Genomic DNA, 26875 nt, shown 5'->3' on the forward strand with positions numbered 1-26875 from the left:
TGTGGGCATTTTTCTTCCTTGGCTTGGTGACTGGATGAAAAAATGAAAAAATCTCTCTTTCAGCACAGCTCTCATATCCAGGTAGGGATTAATGAGCAAAACAAGAAGGGAGGGTTTTGGACTGGTTGGCTTTATCTAACACAGAAGGAAGACAGGCAGAGTATTTCAGAAAGCAATAGGCTGGAACATGCTCCAAAGAAACTTTGACATGTTGCTGGGACTCAGGCAGAGGCCAGGTTACCTGTGTTCAGGAAATCTCAATTTACTCTTTTTTAGTTTGTTGTTGTTTTTTGGCTTTTGTTTTTTTATTCAAATTTTAATCACATTTGGCCTGTGCAGATGAAATCTGAATCAGAAGCCAGATCTGCCAAAGCTGCCTGGTTCCCTTCTCTGTGATGTCCTATTCCTGCTGCTATTGTGGGGATATTTTGAAGCAGTGCTCACAGATTTCATGGTAATTTGGCTTCTGAAGTGGTATGAAATTGAGCATTACACTTTGAATTCCAGTGGTCAGACTCAGAAGAGATTTGTAAAGTTACGGCTCAGCAATTGCAAATGATCCATTTTTCACAGCCTAATGACCAGGGGCTTGTTTTTGGAGTGATGGGAAGTGATCACATACACCCTTACCTCCAGCACTAATTGCAGAGTAAAAAAGGTTAATTTAAACCTTGGAGACAGTTTTGATCTGGATCTTTCACAGCAGCAGGAAAACTCAGAGCTGTGGTAACTTTAAATCATTCATTTTCCCTCTCAGAAGGAAAAGTTAAGCGTGGATATGACCAGTTTGCTCTCATCAGCTGGAAAGAAACAACTTGCTAAGCCCAGTCAGCTGGGATAAACCACAATGTAAAGGTATAAATGTGTATTGAGACAAAAATGGAAGATTATATAAACTAGTCATTTAGACATGGATTTTAAATTATCTTTTTTTTGCCTGTCAGTTCAAGTGTTCCTCTTGTTCCCATTTAAATTTTAAGTCAAGGCATTAAGCAAGAGCAAAGACCATCCCTATCCCAAAGAGATCATCTTGGCATCAGATACAGTGCCACAGGTAGTGCAAATGGAAAGGCTGAGTGAATGGAAGGAAGAGAACAAAACAGAGATCAGCAGAAAAATGGTATTCTTGGCTCATGGCTTCCCCAGGCGATGCCAGACAGCGGTGACACGGAGGGTCATGGCAGAATGAGTCTTACTGAGGATTTAAAGGATGGGAAGGTGTCATTACTGAGGACTTCTGGCAAAGGATAAACACGTGAATTCCTCGCTTAAATCAATGGGACTTTTACTGGCATGTGTCCTAGGGCCGAGTGTGTCCCTTGCTGGGATCAGTTTAAAAAAAAAACCCTGCAAGTGCTGCATTTTACCAAGTCCATTGGGAGGAAGAATCAGTGATGGAGAAGAAATGGGAGACTTTACATAGAGAAAAAGAGAAAATTGCTTCATTTGCATAGGAATGTATCACAGCTGTACCCCATGCAGAAAATATTTCCTTCTGGGATAGGGTGGTTTAAAAACACAGTCACCCAGCTGCAAAATTGGTTCTGACTCAAGCAGACAATGGCACTCATTTCTGGATGGATGACGCTTTCAATCTTGTGCCCAGCTACTCAAAACACCTGGTATAGTTCTGATCTCCAGGACATCATCTTCCAGTTAAACATTGGAGTTTGGCTGTTTCTAAACAAAGAATTTCTGAGCACTATTTCCAAACTGGGGGAATTGTCCATCTAGATTTGCCAACAACAACCCATCTTGTTTGACGTGGCTGCTTGATAGCTTCAATGGTAGCATCTCCTGCATCATCAGATAGCATAGAACCATCTTTTTTTATCATAATTTGGTCTTTGAGACACTTGGTTTGTAGCTGGTGCTACACTCCAGAGGCTCAGGTGTGTGTCCTGGGAATCTGGGAGTTGTAGCAAGTCACAGGTGATCCAAAAAATCAGAAATACAATTTTGGGGGTGCGTGGTGTGCTTTTAGCAAAAATCTGGGCAGATCGGTAGTTCTTTCATCATGCTGGCTTTCAGGAAATGCTGCTGTGGAGAAGTAACAAGGCACAAAAAAGGAGGGTTCCACCCTGTTTTATTGGCTTAAGAAAATCTCTTGAAATTTTGAGTTCTAGTTATTGTTACTGCCACTAATTTATATCCTACTCTAACCCTAATTTAACCCAATATCTAAATTGTGTTGTCTTGGCCAGGTGTGGTTTTTCTTATTCCAGCAAGAGCCTTTTTGCTTCTTCTCTTTTCAAAACACTCAACCAGTTTTCACCTCCATTTCTCTCCCATGTTCTTCATAGCTACAGGTCTACAAAATGCTAGGTGTTGTCTCTTCAATACCATTTAGGAAAAGGAAAGGAATGCAGGAAATATCTGATCTTTAGCACTGAGGGTTCTTTTCTGCTTAAAAAAATAAAAGAAAAATCCTAAGCATTGTTTTAGCATAAGATTCAGATGGTTTCAAAGAGACATCAGTTAAACCTGCCTGCTCAGTGAGAGCCAACAAGTGGATCTTTCAGATGTCTGAGTGTTCCCTGGGGGTTCACTTTATTAATATCTGCCTTATGACAAGGTGGCTGTGCTGATGCCAGGCTTTTTTTCCCAGCCGGCATGATTAATTTTTCCTTCCTTTCTTAATATCTCCGAGCCAGATGCTTCTAAATGTCCTCACAGGGTGGATTGCTGTTCTTAGCTACTCCTCCTTCCCCCCTACCCCTTTCCAACTAATTCATATAATGGCTCTGGAGATGCATTTTGTAGCATCACAAAAAGCAAAACTTTGAAAGCCTCCTAAGGTGATGGACTTGACACGTGCAGCTCTGGCCTCTCGACATTCCTGGTGGGCTTGAAAGCTTCGTGCCAGTTAGTCTGTCAAGAACATTTCCCAATTCAGAGTGTGCTTATTTGCCTAGCACTTTACAAATTATATCCATGCAGAAGTGCTGAAGTGCAAGTATTCCTGGTGGGGAGGTTGACAGCAGGGTGTTGCACTGACGTTTTGGAGACGGGAAATTTTGGCCGAGGCGGAGGAGGAACGCTTGCATTATTTATGGAAAGTGCAGTGGATCTTCAAGCACTGATTTATTTTAAGGGCTTCAAAACATTGTGATACTCAAAAAGGTCTTTATTCTGCAAATGGAAATTAGTTCTCCTTCACAGGTCTGGTTCCACAGTGCAGCTGCATGGGCGTGGTACCAACTGAGAGAGAAGAACCTTAGCAAGCTCTACAGCTTGTTCCTAAGGTGCTCCTGCTTAGCAACATGTCCATCACTTTCCTCCATATAATAGATTTGTGGGTCTTCTGTTTTTATCCTCAGCGGTTTTCAGTCATTAGTGCATTCACCTGCATCTCAGGGGATTTTTCCTGGAGGAAGCAGAACCCATAAAGAGAATAGTGAGTGGTCAATAAATTAGGATTAAGTTGTTTCTTTTTTGTAAGTCTTAATACTGTCTGTGCTTGGTAGATCAGTGTATTAAATGATGGAAGTCTTAATTTAGGAAGTCTAGAAAATAGCATTTCTTAATTTCTTATAGAACAAGCTAAAATCTCACATCTATTATGTTCTACTGTTTGGGGTGTTTTTGTAATATAACAGTGAGAGAAGGTATAATATAAAGCAATTAATCTGCCAGTGCAAATAGAGCTGTAATTAGGGGAATCAAGTCTTCAGATTCAGTCTGAAGTTCAGGTTTTTTGTGGGAAGATGAGGATACTAAGAATATCCTGAAAGTAAGGATGCTCTTAAGAGCATGTCTGTTCCATAACAGCCAGCTGTCCATTTAGCCATGTGTAAGGCAGCCTCAGACAGCCCTTTGGCCCACAGCAGTGTGGGAATGAAGTTAAAATTAACCTGAGTTTGGAAAACAACTAGCACCACTTTATTTGTCCATTTAATTGAATTATATGACGCTGTGTAAGTATGCTGACCCACAGACGTAAATTGCTCCACCCTACCCATTTCCTTCCTTAATTCTCTCATGCTAATGGAGCTGATGGGATGTTGACTGCTCAGAGAGAGAGAGGGCTGGAAATAAAAGAGGCTGGAAATACAAAGGGACTGTTCCAGCCTGGTGCAAACCTTCCCCTTTGGTGAAATGCTCTGAGTGTCACAGCTGCACTAACTGCACTGTGATCTTTGTTGCCATTAAGCTGATTATATCCACAGAAGGATTCATCCAACTAATCCCACAATGCTGCAACTAGTTGCTTTACATTTAAACACAATTTTTTTTTTCTAAGAAATAAAAAGTCAGTCGGGCTTCACCAGATTCTCAAAATGGTTCAGGCTCTTACAGGGGCCCACTTTTTTTTTTTTTCTTGTTCATTTAATAGAGGAAAATAGGACAAATTAATGGGCTCCATGCATTAGTGGATATGCTTAGTTTGAGAGCCTGAGGTGTCATTTGGGGTGAATGTGCTAGGAAGCTGCTGTGTATGATTTTACCTTTGGCTCTGCATCATTTTGTGTTTGCCTGGGTGGCCATGCCATAGAGCAGCAGCTCTGCATCCAACAGTGACTAATAAGGGAGATTCTGACAGGTTAAGATTGATTTAATTGATTTAATAATCAATTTATATCTAGTTCTTGCTTATTTTTCTAAGGAAAGGTTGATTTTCATTGGTTAGTAGTCATTAAAGTGTGTTCATTTGCAGCTAAATATAACCTTTATAGTAAATATAATTCTTCATTTGCTAATCAGGTACACAATGTCTGCCCACGTTTGCTTAATTATGTAGTTTAACCTAGTCTATTATCATTCTTAATTTTTACATTTTAATCAGGATAGAAAACAGCAAATGAGACATCTCTGCTTTGTTAAATTATTAGTTTTTTTGTTTTGTCTTGTGCCCAAGTATATCTGAATAGAATTAGAATTTAATTTTAAAAGTACCTTTACAAGGAAATTTTAAAATGCTTCTTAAAAATAAATTAAAATCACATCGTAAGTATGGTGTGTTTGGTTTTGAAAGGCAAAACTAAATAGAATTTTCTTTGTATTTATTAATTACATCCTACTTAAAGGAGACTGTCTGGCACATTCAGGTAGTCAACTTTCCTCAGGTTTTGTTAACAAAAATCAGGGATTTCAGGAGGAAAAGCAAGCCTTGATTCTGTCATTAAGCATTCAGTGTTGGATAAAGTTGTATCCTCTTTTTTCATGCTGTCTGTTGTCTACCCTGAGACTTTGGGCTGGACTTTGGCTGGCTGAGCAGCAACGCTTCCCGTGTTCCAGGCCAGCTGAGAGTGGACAGAACATCCCGTGCCTTCAGCAGCATAAATCACAGAGAATTGTGCCTAGAGCCTTACCATGATTTTCCTGCAGGGTTCTGCAGGATTCTCATAATTCCTTGTCTTCTAAAAGCCATTCCTTCAGATTTAGTCTGTATTTATCACTCAGATGCTTTAACTTTTTACAGTTCTCCCATGCTACAGGAAAGGCTGTTGTATACTAAAGCATATGGTCATTCTTTCCAACTCCTCAGCATTTTAAAGCCAGTAGATCTGTTGTTGTCTCATACTTTAATTTTTATCCATTAGGAGTCCAAAGCTAGTCTAATACCTCAAAAGGATGCTTAGGGTGACTTACCTGGTCAGTAGTTTGACTTGCTTTAGAAAGTAGCTGTCAGATATGTGCTGCTTGAAAACACACATCCTTTTTCACTGAATGTATGGATTTTATGGAATTGTATTCTGTTGGGTCATCATTTGGGGTGTCCTAACTTTGAATATGTTAGGGAAGTATTTTTTTATTCTAGAGAGGCAAAAAAGCATTGGATTTCATCCATCCTAAGTACTGATTGCCACCAACATTCTTTGCTCTCATTGTTTCATGAATTCATGAAAATTGTTTCATGATTCCAAGTACAAACTTTAAGGGCCCATTAAAAACTGGTGAAACAAATTATATTAATTCTTTTGGGATTTTTGTCTTTAACACTGAATTGTTTCGTTGACCAAGAGTGGTTAAGCTGCCTGCAAGCAGAGGAGGAAGAAGACTGAAGATAGCTGTGCAAAAGCAGGTGCCAGCCCAGCCGTGGTGGCTCTCTGTAGCAGCTGGGAGTCTGAGTTCTCAGCTTTTGGTTTTCAACTTCAGTGTTTCCTTCCCATATCCCAAAGTGAGAGTAAGTGTCCTTCAATGTAGACTTAGGTGAAGCCAGATCTTAGAAGAGGGAAGACTTTTGTGGAAAAGGACAGTGTGTCCTGACAGTCACAGCACAGCACTGGGAGCTCAGCATCCCAAAACTAATCCTGGCTATGGGTGCTTTTCCTCGTTTGACCTTGAGCAAGTCAGACAGTGGGGATTTTTGTGTGTCTCAGTCTCTGTAACCAACATGGGAATACTATGTGTGTATATCCCTGGGTCTTGCTTAGATTAATAAATCAATATTTGTAAAGTAAGGCTTGATAAATGCTAACTGTATTACCACGTGTACTTGAACCTTGTGCAGAACTTTGGGAGTGTGCCTGAATTTCTGCTCTGTGAGTGGATGGGGCCCAGGCCAGGGTGGTCTGCAGCCACAAAGACAGGTTTGGGTCATTTTCTTCCTCCCAAGGGACTGCCTGTAGCACATATCTGCAAGAAGGTCTTGAATACAACTTTTCCACTTAACATGCTCCCCCATCACCCACTGTCAGCAATGAGATTAAATTCTGTGCGACTGCAGAGGACATTGCATGATTAAAATCCTCTTTTAGAAATTAATATGTACCATCTCTCCCCAGTACTGTGCCTCCTCTCAGAGAAGGGTATTGTCTCCTGAGCACTCAAGGTGTGAAAAGCCACCCAGGGAAGCTGTCTATCTTTGAATTTTATGCTGTTGCACAGTTGCTCTGATAAGAGCTACAACTGCATAAAAATCACAGGGACTTGGGGACTTCTCCCTTCACAGGGTCACGAGAGGTGGGGGAAGTTTTGCAGAACAATTGATAGAATAGCAAAAGGAGTGTGGGAGCTACAAGTCCTGGTTACAGGACTTGAAGTTCTGTAGAAAATGTTTCATGAGGGAGGGTAGTCAAAGTCAAAAATCACCCATTTTCCTTAGGAAACCTTGGGAAGGTTGTCCTGGGAAGAAAATAAAACTCTGTTTCCAGGTATTGCCCAGCTTTTCCCAACCTTGCTGCCTGTATCAACCCAGAGAAATACAGTGATCGGGACATTTGTAGATCCAAGTTTAGTATTCATTAGGCATCAGACATTGATGCAGTCCACAGAAGGGCTTTACTTGCATAAACTCTTGGTAGATGGAATTAGGTGTTCAGGGCTGCTGCATTCAGTACCAACTGAAGCTCCTGAGCCATCATTTCCAGTCTGCTTTAAGTCCAGGCAGGCTTTGTGGCATGACCAGGATGTGCTTAGGGTGAGTTTTCCTGGATTGATTGATGGCTTTCTGATGGAGCTTTTCTAGTATCAGCTGATAGTTGAATATCCATATTTAATGTGGCTGGGAGCCTTCTTGTTGATTTGAGGAAAGCTGCAGCAGAAGTGACTGAGTGCTAAAATCTCTCCCCTTCCACTCACACCCCTGGTGGCTGCAGCACAGACCAGTAAATATTAGTCAGCCCCACAGGTGTTCCCTGTTCACAGACACCTGAATGTGATTCCTGCCAATTGTAAGCCTGCAATGCTCTGCAGGTGCTCTGGATCCCTGTTAAAGGCTTCAGGTCTCCTCAGTGAGGAGGATATTTATCATTTGTTCCTGGCACATAAAAAAAACTTTGAGGCTATTTGTTTACTTGAAAAGTAAGGAGGAGAATTCATCTTCTTTAAAGACAGAAGTTATTTTTATCTGTTAATTTTTTGCTAGCATGTATTCAGGAGTTCATAAAGATACATATTTCAGAGGGGAGAAATCTCATTTAGTGGGATGATTTTTCATTTGAAGGTGTGTAAAAGTGGCTTCACCTGCTCTTACTGTTTGCCTGGCATTTGAGTTTAAAATGCTGCTGTTAGAGCACTCTTCCACACTGCCTTCAGACAGCACTTCCACTTGTATTGCCAAGGCTTTCAAAGAAGATTTCCTGTAAAATTAGGTTTTACCAGGTTAGATTTTAATGGTTTTGTAGCTTTTTCTAACCTAAAAAAAAAGTGAGAGCTTCTGAAAAAAGTCTTTAGAAAATATTAAAGTTACACATGTTTTTCTTCCCTCCATCAATAATAGTGAGCTTTTTAAAAATTGAGCTTTTTCTGGACTGCTTTCCCTGCCACCTTCCCATTGTGTTTGATTCTTCTTTACACTGTGCTGTACAGAGGACCCAGAAGGACCCAAAGCACTTCAGATCCATTAGTGTAGCATATTTTTGTGCTGCAAACATCCTGATCATGTCTCTCACTTTCCTAATTTTCTACAAGACTGGGAAATGAGGAAGACCCTGAGTCCTTTATCCAGCTCTGGGTCTGAAACACCTGCTGGAAGGAAGCATTGATGTACTTTTATTTATTCCCTCTTTCTGTCTCATAGGACTTTTGGATTCAAATGCAATTTAGGCGTTGTGAATGGTGGCTTTAAGGCATCTGTGTGTTTTTAGGCTGTACTTTTACAGGCACAGACGATGAAGTTATTCTCAGGAGCTTTATCTGGTGCACAGGAGCTGTTCTCAGCTCATCATTCAGTCCCTCTGGCCTCAACTCCTGCTCTCCTGACCTCCCTGAGAATGAGCTGCTGAGCTTCACTCAAACACACAGCCCCGATCCAGCTGAAATTGCCCTCCAGGAGTTAGAGGCACAAGTGCCCCAGATGGAAGGCACATGACATTTTACAGGTGGGGAAACTGAGGCACGGGGTTTGTCCCATTCTCTACAGCAGAGCTCCTTCTCCCCATGCTGGGCATTCCCTGTCTCCCCAGGGAAGACAGGCTGCAGCCAAGACTCTGAACACAGATACTTTTACCACAGGGACTGGATTTTGTGGCAGACTGGATTTGTGCTTGCTGCTTCATGTTCTGAGTGTGTGTTTCTGCTAAAGCCTTTCCCTGGCTGCTGGCAGGCTCCTGGCTTCCAAGAGCTCAGCCCTGTTTTTCCTTCAGAAAACAGAGGATCTGGAGGAATTTATAAGAACGCTAACTCAGAGCAGACCCGTGGTTTCCAAAATTTAATCTGGCTTTCCAAAGCTTTTAGCAGAAGGGTTGATTTGGGTCAAAATTAATGCAAACACTTGTGTAGACCATTTAATGTTTAGGTTATGGACCTGTTAAGGCAGCAGGATAATCCCTTTAGATTACCCATGTAATTCCTAGTGAATATTTATTTTAAAGTGACTTCAGTGCCCTTAGTCATTAGCAAAGGTTAGTAATGCCTCTCACAGCTGCCAGGCTCAATGCAACAGGATTTGTCAATGGGAGGGCTTCTCCTTTTGTTCCCTGCTTTTTGGTTTGTTTGTTTTTTAACATTTCTCCAACTCTTGCCGGCTTAATCCCATGGGCTCACCTCTAATCACAGGGAAGCATGCGAGCTGCCTTTGCAGTGCTGATTTCCACTTGAGCAAGGCTGAGGAGGGAGGCTCATCTTGGGCATTGCTGCTGCCTGCCGAGGGTGTGGGGTGCGTGGGCTGCGGGGAGGAGGCAGAACGCGGGTTCAAGGACGCGCTCCCGCTTTAATGTGCGCAGACATGCTCCCCTCGTCCCTGATTGGCAAGGTTAACTCGGAGAGGCTGCAGCTTTTTAAACTGATTTGATTAGACCCACTACTTTATCCCATTCCCTCCCCCACTGCTTGGCCCACCACCTCCTGATCCTTTTAACACAGCCCTTGGTCCAATAACCAGCCAGTCTGGCTTTTTTTTCTTTTTCTCCCTACCCCCTTTTCTTCAATTTTCATGCTGAATTTTGACATTTTGTAAAATAGATTATGAAGCCCTACAGGGAAGATCAGTAGGCAGTGTCTTGGTCTCAGGGCTGGGTTTTATTGGGACTGTTTGAGAGGCTGGGATGTGCCTCCTCTTGCTCGATCTTCTGGGCTCTTCACCTTTCCCAGCTCTCAGTGCACCTGTGTGAATTCTGGAACAAGAGACTGGTGGCTCACATACCCCAGCTTGGATGCTCATTGTCCTCCAATTCCTCTTTTCTCTGCAAAACCAGGCTTGGGGAGAATTGCACACTCAGCCCAAAATGATTTGGCATCCCAGGTCCTCTTTCACTGTGGTATGATGTGTTCACTGTCTGCAAAAAGATGTGTGGATAGAGAACTCCCATACCCACAGGAGCAAAATAATGGTGTGTTTTAGTAGCAAATGTTACTAGTTGGGATTACTTTGGGAGGTCAGATCACCCATAGCTCCCAGGCTGGCTGACAGTAGGATGAGCACCAAGAGGCTCTGAGAAGTTGTTTTGGCATTAATTGCCCTCAGCCCTTAGGACAGCAAGGTTGGAGCGAGGACCAGCCCAGCCTTCAAAGGTGTTTGGTCCTGTTGCCATCTTTAACCAGTGTGCTTTACTGTGTTGTCCACTGCCAGTTTATAATCCTGGGCTCTGCTTGTGATATTGCCCTGTTTGTCTTCTTAAATATCCCAGGGGAACATGGAGCCTTATGTACAAAAGCACCTCTTGACAATTCTCCCTGGCTCTCCTATAAAGAAGTGAATAAAGCCTAAAAATGACAGGCTTTTCCAAAACCTCAGAGTCCCAACTCACAGAACAAAATCACTGGAGACTGAGCAGCACTGCTGAATTTTTGGTAGTCTCAGACTGGTCCAGGGAAAGCTTCATCTCATCTTGTTTTCGCTTGCCTTTTTGTTCAGCAGACCTGATGTGAAGTGTGTGGGCTGCTGGAGCAGCTCAGTGCTGACAGGGACCAAATCCAGTGACCAGGACCGACCCTATGGAGTCACCCTGGTGAAACAGCACAGCATACAGACAATCCCCTGCACACAAGGTATTAAATCTTGACATACTGCATTACTTAAGAGGTCTCAGGGAGAATTAAAACCCTTTTGACTGGGTTTTGCAGTGCAGGGAAAATTTTAGTGACATTTAAAAGGTTTCTCTTGTGTTCCTCTAATGGGATAAATAAAAAAAGGCTTGTTTTAGGCCAGCAAATGGGGGGACAATCCAATTTCCCTGATTCCATCAAGACACTCTTAAAGCATTAGCTTGTGCAGTTTTAAAAAAACCCACAACAGACTGACCCCTCTGCCTGATGGCTTTGAAAAGTGTCCTGATGTGGAGGTATTTATCCTACACCACATGCTTCATCGAGGCACTCCAGCAGTGCTTGGAAATATACTCCTGTTTTATTAAACTATTTAGGAGGACAGCATGCACAGCAGGAACCACAAACACCAGTTTATTATTTACTGCAGCTATCCACACTGGGACTGTGCTCAGACTAATGCGTGATGACGTGCTCTTTAAATTTGATACGTGGAAGGGAAAAAGGGTGGCATTAACTAGGAACATTTCTGATGGAAGGCTGAAACCTAAGCCTGCCCTTAACTTTATGTTTTTAAGCGTGACTTGGGCTCAATATAAATAAAGATTCCCCTGTGGAATGTTTGTTTCCATCAGACAGAAAGATTAATGTATCAACACTTACTCTGGAGGGGGCTCTGGGGATTGATAATGGGAGATATGGAGCCTTTCACCTCTAGGTCACTGGTTCAGCACAGCCCCACATCAGCTGCCACCACCAGCACCTGCCATCTGCTCCAGTGGGCTGGGCCCAGTTCTAGGCCCAGCTGGTCCCAGTGGGCTCCCTGGGCTGCTTTAGTGGGAAATGGGATGGAGCTGCTCAGCCCAGCCCCAGATGTGACAGCAGCCCCAGCCCTCAGCACGGACCCAGCACCACCAGGGAACTTGACCTTCTGCCACGCTTGTACAAGCCATGAATGGAGAACCTGTTATCCCTGCCCTGTGCAGAATAACTCATTCGAAGAGCAGGACACTCCTGAGCATAAATCTGTCTGTTATAAAGTTGGCTGTGGTTTTCCCTGGTTGCCTCCAGTTCCTGCTGAATTTCATTAGGAACTCCTCTATTATACAGCACAAGAAGAGAGCAAGTGTATCCTTTAGACTTTGAAAGAGCCCTTTAAAGTGAAGATCAATTTTGCATCTCACTAAATACCTAATGACAGACCAAACTGCAAGTACTTAGTTCAGCTGTATTTTAATAGCACTGTGGCTGCATCAAGAAAACCCAGTTACTGATAGAGTTTGATGTCCTGAGGCCATTTTCTCCAGACATTTTTTCTTTTTCTTTCTTTAGTAGTAGCACTTCATTAGTAGCTGTTTGGAAACCTGGCTGTCTGTGAATAAGCAGTACCAATAAACCTTTTGCCTCACTATTTATTCCTCCTTCCTTCCATCAGGAAAGAGCCCCAATGATCACAGACTGAGTTTTCAGTCTTACGTGTAGTTGTACTTGGTGGTGCATGAGCAAATGAAAGAGCAGCTTCATGCCTTATAAAATAACAAATGGTAAATCAGCTACTAATACAATTCACAGAGGCTGCTAAAAGGCTGCTGGAGGTCACAAAAACAGCGACCCTTTGAGGTGATGAGATGGGAGCTTCTTAAGTCAACACATGCAGTTGGCTTCTCCCTGGCAGTGGTCCACTGCGGGGCAGGATCCAGGCTCTGATGCCTTCCCCCTCTGGCAGACGGCTGTGAGTGTGCAAACGTCCTCTCTAATTCCAGATTAGCCACGAAGAGGAGTCATCATCCTTAAGGAGCAGGCGTGCTTGGAAAGGAAAGGCTGTCTGGAGGCTGCAGGGCACAGCACTATCCTCAGGTGCTTTGGGATGTCGAGCAAAGTTCCTGGCACTAAAGGAGGAGATAAAAATGTGCTTTTCATGCTGAGGGCTGTGTGCCACTGGAACTCAGCTTCTCTGCTAGCCCAGGCTTTCTCAAGCTTGGCTTAATAAAATCCAGCTCTCATCTAATGAGTTCAGAGGATGCTTCAGAATGTCTCAACATGGAAAGTGCTGATTTTGCACACCAAGCCAAGGAAGGTTTATGGCACCAAAAGAGTCTCCAAAGTCTTTATCCTCACTGATTTAAAGGAGAAAAAGCTCCCTGAGCTGTTAGCAGCACCTCTACTCCTCCTACAGCATGTTGTGACTTGGCTTTTATTGCAACCATGCCTGTCCTCACAGCACAACCTCTCTGACAGTGCTCCCACTCTGCCATGGCTTTCCTGGATTTTTCAGCTGAGCCTGCCTCTGCCCAAATCAAGGGAATCAAACCCGTGGGTTTGGGACGGGCACTGCTTTAGCCCACGCAGGCATGGTTTCTCTGCTTTCTTTTGGATTTTTTTCTCTCTCATGGTCACTCAGTTGTTGGTTTTAAATGACAGTTTCTACAAAGAGGACATCTGGAAAGGCAGAGTGGCAGCTCTGAGCCATTATAGTTGACAATTAGAAGTGCAACATCTCTTCCATCATGCAGGGCTTTACGTTCAAGCCTGCAGAGGAAAAGGAGTTACTTCCAAAGCCTTGAATCCCTTTAAATAAATATCAGCCAGCATTTGCCTTGCAGTCAGCACGGGCTGAGGTGAACCAACCAGTGGCAGCAATGCTCTCCCTAATGGCGCATCCTTCTCTCTTTAATCAGGTGGAGCAAGTGGCATGTTGACTTGCTGGTTGGTGCTGGATCCAGCCCTGCTCCTGCAGGTTCGCAGCCCCTGGGCAGTGCCTGGGGCAGCAGCACTGATGGGCCACCTCTGCCTCCTAATCTCCCTGCTCCCATCCACACGTGCTGTCCTGATACCCGACAGCCGGTCCCATGTGGGCATCGTGCCAGCAGTGACTTTACAGGCTTTGTGGCAGAGATTATTTAAAGGAGATAAACCCTTCTAAACCCCTTAGATTTTAATTATTTCTGTATGTATTTATAAAACCTGCAGTCTGCTAGTTCCAGGGCACAACTGCCCCAGTCCCCATCCTTAACCTGAATTCATGAATCCAATGCACCTGTATTGCAGGACAGAGGCTGGGCTGGACAGGGCTCGTTGGATTTCTTTATTGATGGATTGATTGATTGATTTATTGCCATTCTGGAACAATTCACATCGAGGATGAAAATCAAACATTATGGTTTCAAATTGTAAAAAGGAGCTAATCATTTGAACCACTTTAAAATACTAATAATTGGGCATTAATTGAAATGTTTGAGTCAATGAAGCGTCTCTGGCTAATTAGTTTGGTTAGGGCAGCTCTGTCATTAATGCCTCCCCAGTGCCCATGTTGTGAGCACACTGTGACACACTGTCTCTCTGAAGAGAGGACTGTATGTAAGGCTGATGTACTGGAAGCCAGGAGAGGGAAGGGCTGTTTATTTCATTCAGTCTCCTAGCAAGTTTATTATATGCATAATAATGTTCTAAGACCCTGTAGTCTAGAAAATTGTCATGAGTAGCAGCTATTGGTTCTAGAAGGGGGAAAAAAAGGGTGCGCACCTTTCATGCTTTCTCTCCTACTGGTCATGTTAGTGCTGGCCTAATTAGTTTGATAGAGTTAAGGAGTGATGGAGGGAGTGTTTCCACTCTGCACCTGAGCTGTAAAACCCAAATAAAATTGGAAATACCTTATTTATGCTTCAGCAGCACAACCTGGCTTATCTTGGGTGATGCACACCTTGCAATCTTCAAAAATATATAGAATCTTAGAATGGTTTGGGTTAGAAGGGACCTTAAAGACCATACAGATCCAACCCCCAGCTATGGGCGAGGACACTTCCTACTACCCCAGGTTGCTCAGAGCCCCATCCAGCCCAGCCTTGAGCACTTCCAGGGATGGGGCAGCCACAGCTTCTCTGGGAAAGCTGTGCCAGGGCCTCCCCACCCTCACAGTAACACCCTCACATACCTGCTTGTTTTGTAAATGCAAACATAAAAGGTGAGTGTTGGAAGCAAAAAAAAAAAAAAAAAAAAAGAGCATTATGGACCCCAGTGATCTGAGAAAAAAAAAGGTAATTTTGAATTAATTCCTTAAAATCAGATTATTTTTATTTATTCTTGTCTCCTGAAAAAGGAAATAAACGCAGACAATACCAAGGACTCCATAAATAAATTTTGTTCTTGGAGAATCTCTTTAATATGCACACAGTCCTGCTTCTGTGGTAGTGAACATTTGACCAGTAGCAATTAATTTCTTATCACAGGCTTTCTATGAGGTAAGAAAACATTAGTGTCTCCATTAGGAGGTGGAGAACAGGAGCTCTCCAAGAACAAATGATGTGCCCAGCTTCATTCCCCTGCCCCACAGCTTGCCAAGAGCTGTTGGAGGGAGAGGGCATTGCAGAGATGCCTCTCCTGCAGCACAGCTGGATGTTCCTTTCCAGGCAGATCCATCCTGCTGATCAAATGATAGACTCAGAAAACGTTCAATATCTGTATGTTTCAGGATAAGTATCGCTGAGCTGATGAATTTTCAGCAGCTTACTGTGAAGCATACAGCATTCCCTGTATTGGCAGGTGGAAAAGAGAGGAGAAAAAATAATAAAGGTCCCTGGTATGAATCTCTTCTGTGTGGAAAGGGTGAAAAAGAGGGTTTCTTACAGAAAATGCCATGTGATCCCGTGGCATGTCGATGATTAGGCAAAGTGTCCCAAAGGTTAATAAATCTTTTCTCATTTAAATAGGTAGGATCTCCAGCTGAAAGTGCTGGACCCTGCATCCAGCCCCGGGGAGGGGGGAGCAGGGAAGCAAAGGGTTAAATTTCGGGGCTGTAGAAGCAGATTGTGTTTTCCTTCTATGATGTGGGCTGACAAGACATCAGTATTCTATTCATCTGTTGGGAATTAGGCTGTTAATCCAATCAATGACTCTTGAGCTAGCTGCAGCCTGCCTCCCCACTGGGGAACAATCGGATCAGACGGGAGATTGTTTAAGAGCACAGAGCGGTCCGGTGTCAGGTGGAATTTCCAAGCGTTCCCTAGTGAATTGGGGATGGGAAAGCTGTCTCAGCCCATTTATCCTGCCCCTTAAATAAGCAGGTATCTGCCTCAGCCATGCTAAAGTGATAAAGCAGTACAGGAACACTAACTTTTATGCAGGGAGGGGGCAGGGAAGCACCCTGAGAAGAGGATTTTAGCATCCTAGCCTTTGGAGTATTATCCTGTCCATAGCTTGGGGTGGCATTTGCCATCGTGGTTTGCCATGACACTTGTTACAGCTTTAGGCATTGACTTCTCCTAACACATTTTTGAGCTCCCTGGCAGTTTTTCTTTTGCACCCACACACTTGTTTGATGAGCGGCAAGATGCCTGGTGCTGAAAGTAACAGGCAGTAGCAAATATTATTTGGATAACCTATAAGTATGTCCAAATACACAGCTGGGCACAGAGTGCTGGCTGCAAATGGGTTGAAAATGTTCAACAGCAAAACAACCCTGAGAGTTTCAGTGTTGCTGCATGAGCTGCTGCATAGGTTCAGAAATCAGTTTGTTCTGCAATTAATGACAGCCATGTCTGCAGTGGGATATTGAGAGCCTGTATCTGTGCCAGCAGCACTACATGCTGATCATAGTAGATGTGATAAATCCCACTGAAATTGCACTTGGAAATTTAGGTACAGCACCAGTTAGAAACTAGGGCGATGAGGGATTAGCATAACCCTGGCACACTGAACTCCTCAGGCTGGGGGTGTTTGGGAGCATTAGCAGATGCAGGCTTCAGGAGGGAGCCAGTGGTGGTTCCTGGGCATCCTCTTCTCTCTGAGCTTTCTTAGATCTGCTTTTAACTGCAGCTTTCTAAGCAGAGGCTTCTCCAAATTAGTCCTCCTAAATGAACCACGAGAGTGAGCTCCAGCAGTGAATACGAGCAGGGAGGTCCCCAGACAGAAAAATCCCCAGCTCAGAGGCTTGGCTTTAAAGGACTTCAACATCCCTCTTCCCTTGATCATAATTTTGAATCAAACAAAAGCTAATGCAATTTTCTTTGCCTTTCAGTTGCAGATTGTGCTGTAAGGGTTCATGCCATTAGAAATGTAATAATTGCTTCTCTATGCAGATCTAATTTATCTGTGAGGCACTTAGAAGATAGGCCAAATGATAGCCTGGCAGTAGGCTCTGGAGAAGGGCCCAAGAGGTGATGATAAAAGTCTAGCACCTTCCATCCTGGGGGATATCTGCCTGGCACAGTGCAGGAAATGGTCAGAATGGGAGGAATGAGCAGAGGAGAGAGCTGAGAGCTCTTGGAGAAGGACAGCTCAGTGAGAAAGGGATCCCTGCCAAACCTGCACACAGAGAGGGGAGGTGGGAGAGTTAATTGGGGAACCAAACTTAAGAGGATGCCCTGCACTTGTCAGCCTGGGTTATCTGCAATCCCTAAAAAACAGCTGTTCATGACCAGTGCATGTTTTTTGGTTTTGCCTCTAGCAGAGTTTGCTCTCTATCCTTTGTCCCATGGTATTGGTCCTTGGGGGTGCCTGAGCTGCCTTGGAGTTGGGACCAAGAATGCACATGGGGATGTCTCCTGTTGAATCATCTGGTGGAGTTCAGACTGGTTATATTTGCCCCCATTGCCTGGTTTTAGTATTGGTGGGTATTAGCATGTAAATATAATGGTGTGTTGAGTTGTAGCCTTACCCTCAGTCTTCTTGGAGAGAAAATTTCAGAGAATAACATGATGGTGAGGTTAAAGTAAATTGTTGGGAAGTTGAAGTCTAAAGTAGAAACAAATGAGAAATAAAACCCTTTTTAAAAGTGGAGGGAAGTATTTTCTTGCTATTTTTCATCTCCCTGGCTTGAGTGAGTGTGTGTCGTGAGGCTGCAGAGATTTATATTACAGCTCCTAAGCATCGGTGCTTGTTCAGAGTCTGTATTATTCTGGCCCTTTTTATTCTCTCACCTTCTAAAGATGTAGTGTAAATATTTATCTTCCCTCTGGCCCGCCGTGCTGCCCAGGACCCAGTGCTGTTAAGCACTCTTATCACCTCATCGTTCTTATCTCCTGCGATCCCTGCCAGCCTTCCAAGTCTGTCAATGGGAACGAGCAGTGCACCTTTAAAGGTGCCACAAATGAGCAGAAAGGAGATATGGGGGGAAAATACCTTAAAATAAAGAGCACATGTGCTACCCCTCCAAAGGGCAGGATTAGTGTAGAGGTTTTCCTGCTGCGCTTTTCACACTCATGGTGTCTGTGCTTGGGGAGGTGACTGAAAGTGTGGAGCAGCACTCAAGGAGGTGTGGGGTCCCCTAAAGACCCTTGTGCTGGTGTGGAGGGTCCAGCCCCAGCTTCACCCCCAATATGGGGTCAGGCTGGACCAAAACTTACCCAGGTAACCAGCATGGATTTGTGTTTCCCCTTTCTCCACTGGTGCTGAACAAAACAGGTGAGATGGTGGAAGAGGTGGTGTCTTCCTCCAGCCCACCCTGCCACTGCACACAGCCTGGAGGGCGAATGAAGCAGCTCTGAGCTATCAGTGTTTATACAGCACTGGTTTTAAAACTGTCCCGTGAAACCACACTCAGACCCTGGCCAGCCAAAGTGTACTTGAAATGGCAAATTGTGTCTTACAGAGTGCACGGCATTTCCTTGTCTCTGCCCTTCAGTCCAGAACTTGTGTTAGGTTAAGCAGGGAACAGAAATTCCCAGGGATTGAACATGGGATGGCAACACCGATATAATCCTATCACTTATGAGACAGAATTCATGTGCAGCAGCCACGGCACCACTTAGCAGATAAGACAGTTGGTCCATCTGCGCTCGGTCCATCTTCTCCCATTTCTCTTGCTTAAATTTCTCAGGAGCAGAACAAAATCCTGTTATCCAATAAGTTATCCACTGGTAGTTGGATTTTCATTGAGTGACATCTGTCACAGACCATGCACGTAGGAAGTACCAGTGATTTGGTAGCATCTTTGTTTTGATGGGTTTGGTAGACATTTGGGTTTTCATCTCCCAGAAAGGCCATGCAGCTCAGCTGTCACCCTGACGTGGCCAGATGTGCCAGGAAGCTGTAGAAGCCACCAGGGATGGCACATGGCAGTAGGAGGCAAGATGAAATCTTGGAATCAGATCTGTTGTTGATCAGTAACATGTCTGGGACTAAGCACTCCTACATTAGGGTGTGTCATGGTCTTTCCCTCCTGGTCACTTTCTGTCTGCCTGTGTGAGTTCTGCCATTTCCACAAGCTCCTCCCTTTTACAGATGGAGAATTGCTAAAAGGGCTCTGGGACAAGGGCCTACCAGTGCCTTGCAAGCCTTTACAGAAGGTGTGTTGCTGCTTTGAGCCTGGCTTTTCCCCTCTTTTGTGTTGAGGTTCATCAAATCAGAGCAGGTTTCCTCCTTTTTAACCTGTGACAGTGACATTTTCCCAGCTGATTCAGAGGCATGAAGGGGCACTTCTCAGAGGCATCCTGGCTCAGTGTTGGCCTAGAGCTGCCTGTCTCCTCTTCCCCACTCAACATCAGCTTCCTTCTCAGCCCCTTCTCTTTGGTCCATCTGCTGAGAGGAGCCATCTGATCACTGCCGATTTATCTCCTGACTGCAGAGGATGCTCTCCAGATGCCCTGTTCCTGGCTGATGCCAGTGGGGTGAGGACAGAGGCTTGTACCTGCCCATTCCTTGTTTGGGATCATCCATCCTAACACAGGCACATCTCAGGAGAAGGGCCTTAAGATGCTCAAGAGACCTCTGCTTTCTGTTGCACATCAGGAAATACCCCTTGCATCAAGGCCAGCTACAGTTCATCTTCATTCATCTTCTGCATATGGTGTTTGATTGCAAAACAGACACTTCCAGTGCCTGGCAGGCTATATTTGTTTCACATAATTCCCACAAAGGGAGCTGTAATCTTGACTTTCACAGCCCATCTTTGATTAGTCTCCAGGTGTGACCATTTTGCTCTGAAGGCTCAGCACTGCTGTACCTGGAGCAGCCGGGTATATCAGGCTGCAATTAGCCACGGTGCTCCAAAAAGCCAAATCAAAGAGGGATGGAGATCAGCAGCTTCCCGAGGGCTTTCAAGGCCTTTAGTGAGTGACCACACTAGAGCTTTTTCCATTTACCTGGATTAAAATTTGTCACAGTGGAAATAGAAGCAAACAGCATGGCATCTGAGAAGTGTAACAAATAGCATTTGGCCATTGGGCAGGCTCAAAGCAGGGGGAAAATCCACAGCATAAATAAAGTGCAAACCATGTTTGCATAACATTGGATTAATAGTTCTTTTTAAAAACCACACTGGGATTAAAGGGATGCATTTCCTATGCCGAGACCTACACTCCCTCCTTAGCCCAGCAGATGCCAGGAAGTACATCTAAGAGAAATAAAAAACCTTGTTATCCCCAGCCAGCTGCTGAAACAGCAGTGCTTTCTGCAGGCCTTTGGAAGAGGAACAAATGTCTGTAGGATTCCTGGAGCAGTCCTATGTGTTTTAATAGGGAGTTCTGCAGCAAAGAGCTCCCGTGGGAAGGGGCTTCTGCTGCGTGGCTCCAGTCCCATTCACCTGTGGGTTTTGTTGGCTGCAGTCTTGGAGGTGGTGATGCAGAGGGGAGCTGGATTCCCATCCCCCAGCCCACACATTTGACATCCTGCCTTTCCAATAACTCATTCGAGCGTTCCCGCCTCTCCTTCCCCAGCCCTGCTCCATATTTTGCTGAAGTCAGTGCTGGCCTTGTCACTCCTCTGAGCATCCATGTGCTTAAGGAGAGCTCAGGGGCACTGGCTCACACTGGTTACCTTAGTGTGGAATAATCAATGGATGCTGGCCTTGATTCCCTCAGTTCTTTGGTTTGTGGTACCATCTAATGACACCCATTTGCATTATGCTTCCCACAGTCTGGGCAGAAATAGGCTCCTAAAATAAGGCATCTTCAAACACTGCTCTGAGTAACATGAATGGGACATAGTGGCACATGGAAGGAAAAATCACACCCTCCCTCCCACCCCTTTGCTTGGAAAAGACATGAAATGGGTATTTAGGCAGCAAATGCCTGTTACATCTGGCTTTTTATCCCTGTTGCTGCCGTGGTTGTCGTGTTGGTGCAGTGTCCCAGAGCAAAGCATGGCACCTCCCACCCCAAAACACAAGTCGTTCCTAATTCCTCAACAGGCTTAATATCAAACAGAATAACACACTGGGAAACCAGAAGACTTCCAGCTATGAGTGGAATTTCTACCTGTTGTCCTGTTCTTTTCTCTTTCGCCTGCTCCAGAATCTACAGCAAACTGTAGAATTTGTACCTTAATCCCAAAGATGATGGTAATTAAAAACTTAAGTCTCCATAGACAGATGCAAATAAATTAAGGAGGCAAAGAACTGAATTAGAGGCTAATCCTGGTTGGGGTAGTGAAAGCAAAGGGGCTAGTAATTCTTTCCTTCTGTTATTTCACCTGTTCTGGTGGCAGGATGAGGCTGTGTCAGGGTGAGGTGCCTGGGTTTGCAATGCTGGACGTGAAGCATCAACTGTGATAGAGCCCTGGGGAGGGGACACAGGAGTCTGGGAAGGGGACACCCTTCCCAAAGCACTGCAGCTGATGCAGTGGCTTAAGTGTTGGCTGGAACAGGGAGCTGTGTGCCAACACCTACAAATCACACACTTTGCTTTGCCCTTGTGCTGCAGGTGTTTCACAAGGATGAGCTTGGCAACTTGCTTTCATCCCTAAGCACTCTGCCCTTTTCTACTTGACAGAACTTAACCTGGGTATTGGGGTAGACCTAAATTCTGAAGGCAGGGACCTAAGATTTATTCAGGTGGAAGGAACTGGGTTTTTTCGCTTGTGTGCTCCCATGTGCTGAAGAGCTCAGTGCACCAAGCTGTGTGAGTGTCCCTGTGCTTTACCCTTCTCTCAGGTAGTTGGCCAAAGCTGGGTTTGCACTGAAGCATCTTGTACTAAAGCATCAGGAGTAGTGAGAATCCCAGAGTGAAGTCATAGGACTGAAATCCTTCATTTTCACGGGCTGGAAGTGGTAACAGTATGAACTGAATTATACTCACGTCATGACGTGATCCACGCACTCTTACGGGTGGATAGATATTGATTATCCATCAATAGGGAGTGATGGTGGATGATGATTCAAATCCCAGCTGTCAGGTAGCTGGGTGTCCTGGCTGTTTGTCTGGACAATTAAAGCATTGCTGGGATTCTGCCTATTTATTTAAAACTGGGATGTATTTGTATTACCACAATGTTACCTACTCCTCTAAAATCAAGTCTCTTTCTCTTTTTCAGGATGGGGAAGGCCAGACTGCACTCCATTATGGTAAGCTGCCTCTAAGCTTGGCTGTTCCTTCTTAGCAGTGTGGATTTGTAGCTGGAGTAAATGCTCTATACACATCAAACAAATTCCAGGAGAAAAATGAGCAAGGAAGCTGGATTTGATTAACCAGTGGCTACCTCCATTAGGAAATCCCAGCATAGAAGGGGTAGGAGCCTTGGGAGAAGATTGCTGCCCTCCCTTCATTATCCTCTGCAAGTGTCACCTTAAAGCATTCCTTTTCCCTCAATTAATGATGCAGATTTTCCCTGTACACCTGTGTGTCTCCAGGATGTTGGTGTGCCACCTGCAGACCCAGGAGTGGCTCTGGTTAGGGGATGCCAAATCCCTTGGCCTTCAGGGAGGGTCTGTGCCAGTTTTAACAGGTTACACAGGTCAGGGGAAGGGGACAAACAAGGTGGCCTCCTCCTTCATGTGTCCTGGTGACAAACCCGTTTGATCACAGCTGAGAGAGCAGCAGCTTCTCTACTACCAAAATCAGCAGAGGCAAGTCACAGTTGGTGTCCCTCCTACAATTACAGGCTAATTAGATACATGATTTAATTGAAAGATTGTTCTGTCTCCAAATGAGAAAAGCAGAGACTGAAGTGATGTGTGTGGTGCTGATGTGCAGGGAATAGGAAAAAAGTATCAATTTAATCTGGATCATAATCTTTTTCCCAAAATTAAGACGTAGCCAGTTATTATCTTGTACTCTCTCTTGATGCCTGTCACTGTAATTAAGAGCATACTTGTCATTCTGAAGTGTTTGTGTCTTTCTCTCTCTTCTTGATCTCTCCACAAGGACATTAGCAGAATAGCAAAATTGCTTTGCAGACATCTGTCCAAGGCACAGAATTTGGATCTGGAGCTAAACTCCCAGATTCCAGGGCCCCTGAACTGAAACTGTAGTTACAATAATGTGTGATTTCTCCCTGTGGGATCTTTCCTGGAGGACACTCAATTTTTCAAATTCCTGTCACTGTGAATCTGTTGCTGAGCGCAGCGTTGTCCGCAGTTGGACAGCGCTTAAAATGCCACATTGCCTCTTTCTCTTCCTGAACCATTCCACAGTTTGGGCATTCTCTCTCCTGGGCAGATGCTTTCCCAGCTCCAGGACTGAGGGGTACACAGTAGGTTGTGCAAAAGCATAGCACAATAATGTTAAGTAATCCAAGAGCACTCGCTTCAAGCAAGACCAGTATGTGAAAGGAAAAGGTAGATGTATCACCTGAGTTTAAATTCCATGCAGATGGATCCCTCTGGCTGGGGACTGAGACAGGTTGTTCAACACAAGCAAACATAACTGCTATAATGAACATTATTTCAGAAATGGTTTCTCTGATCTACCCTTCCAGCTCAGGTGTTTCAATAACTACAGGTTCCCAGGATTTTCTTCCCAAATGTTTGTGAAGTGTTGAAATTTTTTCTTCCTCTTGAGTATTACCCCCTCTCTCCTCCCTGTATATCATCTTTGGGAAGCCTCTCTGGGTCGCTGGCACACAGGCCTGGTGTTCCCATGGGTGCCCAGCTGTTCCTGGTGGCCATCACTGCCCACAGGACATCCCCATTCCCTTTCTTCCTGATCTGACCATAAATCACCCCGAGCTTGGAAACAGCTTCTTAAATGGGTGACTGGGTTTGATTCAAGTGGCTGTTGGCCTGAAACTGGAAACCACTGTCACCTCCCAGTCCCATTTCAGCCAGCACTTCACAACCGAGTTGTTAATTGCAGTGGGGAGGCAGGAGAGCTCCTATGGACACCACCTCCGAGCAGAGCTGTGCCTTCACAAGGCCCTCCCTTTGGCTGGAGGCTGTTCATGGAGTTCAGGGAAGGGTTAAATCCCATCAGCAAGGCAGCCTCTGTTTTTAGGGTGTCTGCATCCCTTTTTATGAGCCTGACAGCTGTCCTTGTGGTGACAGCTCTCCTGATTACAGCCGGTGTCAAACCGCATCCTGCTGGGGGTTATAAATCCTGGCTCCTTCCGATCGCCGCTGCCCCCGCCTTTAATCGGGGGTTAAGTGGAGGCCAGCGGCGCGGGCCAGCGGCCCCGGCCCCGGGGACCCACGGCTTCAGCTCTGGACCAGAGCCCGTGCCCATGGCCGTGTGCACGGTGTCCCTGCTGAGCAGCCCCTTCTCCTCGGCTGCTCTCCATCCATCCAGCCATCCACCCACTCAGCGGGAGTACTGAAATCATTGCTGCTGCCTCTCCCAGAGGAAATCAAGGCTTCTCCGAGCAGTGGTGGCCACGTGGCCGCGGAGTGGGCAGGCTCTGTATCCTCCTGGGCACTCCGGCTTCCCTGCAAAGCACCATCTGTTCGGCTCTGTCTGCGCCGTGGCAGGGCAGTGGGAGGGGACGCTGGAGGGAAAATAAATAATAAAAAAAAATTCATCATCTGAACCCTGAGGATTAATGGAGTCGGGAGGCGAACTGTGCTGAATGGAAATTCATCTTCACCCGTGCCAGTGTCAGGGCTGCCGCTCTGGCCCTTGACAAATCGAGGGTCCCAGGGCGTGATAAATCCAGCAGCTGTGCTCATCCCTAGGGATGTCCCCAGCCTGCTCAAGGACATGGCACCAGAGAAGAAAACCACCTTTCCCTGTGGGGACCAGCTCCCCATCCCCAGAAGCTGCCACCGTACCTTCCTTGGCACCTCTGGAAGTCTATTTTCTACAGAGGGATGTCCCCCTTCAGCTCAGCCTCGCCCACACCCCCACCTGCTTCCTCTCTAACCTGTTTCCCCTTTGTGACCCCTTTTTTATCCTTTCAATATAAACTCCAATCACACATTGAATTTATTTTAATGAGACATTACTGCTTGTCCTTTTGGATCAGTAGAAGACTGCAGAGTAATGCAAAAGACACTCTAATCACTAAAGGAGTCAGTCGGTTGCTTTATAAAAACACCCAAAATATGATTAAAACCAATTGCTACCAATGCAAGAGGGAGCTGCCAGCTTCATGGCCTTGTAAGGCAGGTTTTGGCTTCACTAGGGTCTGAGTTGCACAGGCTGAAGGGAAAATCCAGAGTCTGGGACTTGTGCCGATGTCAGCCAAGTCCAGCTCTTCAGTGTTAAGAGTTTTCCTGATTTTCTTGGTTCTTTTCTTTTAGCATCCTTAGGTAAGACATCCTAGGACAGAGAAGAGCTCAGGTGAAACTTGACTCTATATTGGCAGAGAAAATCAGGGATGAAAAAACAGTTGCTAGTAGAGGTGTGGGGAGTGAAATGTGTGCCATTAAGAGCTGCCCCAGGCCGTGGGCACAGTCGCCTGGAGCTGGTGCTCCAGGAAGTGGTGGCCAGCAGCTATAACCCATCTGAATTTTGTGCAAAGAGAAGGGATGGACAAAAGCCAGGAGCGAGGCAGTACTGAAGATGTCGTGTCTGGGATGTGCTGCCTGCTCCCTGGGAGATGCAAGAGGCAGGTGTTGGGCAAGGGCTTACAGATCCATTAGAGATGGTGAATGCATTAAAAATTCTGGGTACAAAAGCAGGCAGGCAATGCTTTCCCAGGTGGCACTGTGGGGGTCCCTGCAGTGCTGCAGTGGCACTCTGGGGCCCTTCCCAGGGTCAGTCTCCAGTCCTGGATGTGAATGAGCCTTAGCCAAGCTGTGCCCAGGCTCCCTCTCTGTCCCAGGCGATGCCCTGCAGAGCCCTCAGCTCCCAGCACCTCTGACTGGACTGCAGGCTCTGGGTGCTGCTCGCACCGGTGGCACCCCCTCAGGACTTCTGGCTTTGCATTGCTGTCACTCTGTCCTTTCTCCTTCCCTTGCACTGTTGGATGCACAGCGATACATCGCGTCCCGAGCGCTGCCCGAGCCGTGCTGTGCTGCGCACACGCGGGCAATGTCGCCAGCCACAGCCACCGCTCCAGAAACGCCCGTCACCGCCACCTCGGGCCAGCATCCCCGCACTAACCCTTCCCTTTCTCCCCCCAGCTGCCACCTGCGAGTTCTTGGACATCGTGGAGCTGCTGCTGCAGTCGGGAGCCGACCCCGGGCTGCGGGACCAGGAGGGCTGCCTGCCCGAGGAGGTGACGGACTCCAAAGCCATCACTTCGGCTCTGCAGCAGCACGGCCCCGCCGAGCCCTGACCCCCCGGGCACGGAGATGCTCTGCAATAGCACCCCTTCCCCCCATCCCCACTGCCCTCCCCAAACACCTCAGGGGTTCGAGGGACCTTTTAAAGCACGGGGTCTGGCTGGGCTCTGCATGCCCTGAGCAGGATGGCATCAGAGCTTGGCATGCTCTGACGTTCATCAGTGTTTGAGGGGGGAGGGAGAGGGGAGAGGGCCTGGAGGAGGCCCCAAGTGTTATTTTAATGTATCAAACACGAGTACTGTATGGGCTGTAGCAGAGCAGCGTGGGCTGACCTGTCGGCTCCTCCATGGGGATGCAGGGCCAGGTGAGATGCTCGTCTCTCCCTTTCAGGCTGAATTTTGGTTTGTTATTTTTTTTTTCCCTGGGTCCAAACAAATAATATAAATAAAAGCACAGTGTTGGGATCGAGCCTCGGTGTGTTTGTTTAGTTTTGGGGTTTTTTTGCAGAGAGTGACTTGGAAGCCTTAAGAATGGAGGCAGCTCAGTGCAGCCATAACCCTTGGGAAGTTCTGCTGGAGCTCTTGTCCTGGGCAGGGAGAGCTGCAAAGACAGCAGGGTCATACAGGTGTCTGTCTGTCCCTCTGCTTCTCACACAACACGTGTTGCTAATCAGCCTCTCCAAGCTGACAGGACTTT

At 45.8% G+C, this 26875-nt stretch overlaps 1 protein-coding gene and 1 long non-coding RNA gene across 2 annotated transcripts in view; both read left to right on the forward strand.

The window, feature by feature from the left end:
• Positions 1 to 26645, forward strand: part of ACBD6 (acyl-CoA binding domain containing 6) — an 80695-nt gene extending 54050 nt beyond the window's left edge. Inside the window, exons 7-8 of the mRNA XM_068199391.1 lie at positions 22114 to 22144; positions 26078 to 26645. Coding sequence (XP_068055492.1) covers positions 22114 to 22144; positions 26078 to 26232 — 186 coding nt within the window. The 3' untranslated portion in view covers positions 26233 to 26645. The remainder of the gene's footprint in view (positions 1 to 22113; positions 22145 to 26077) is intronic.
• LOC137479113 (uncharacterized) lies at positions 7688 to 14534 on the forward strand. Its single transcript, XR_011001967.1, has 2 exons — positions 7688 to 7746; positions 12633 to 14534. It is a non-coding gene; the product is annotated as an uncharacterized lncRNA (long non-coding RNA).
• Positions 26646 to 26875: the final 230 nt, after the last annotated feature.

This window comes from Anomalospiza imberbis, chromosome 9, assembly GCF_031753505.1.
Source record: "Anomalospiza imberbis isolate Cuckoo-Finch-1a 21T00152 chromosome 9, ASM3175350v1, whole genome shotgun sequence".
In the NCBI taxonomy this organism is placed as follows: Eukaryota; Metazoa; Chordata; class Aves; order Passeriformes; family Viduidae; genus Anomalospiza; species Anomalospiza imberbis.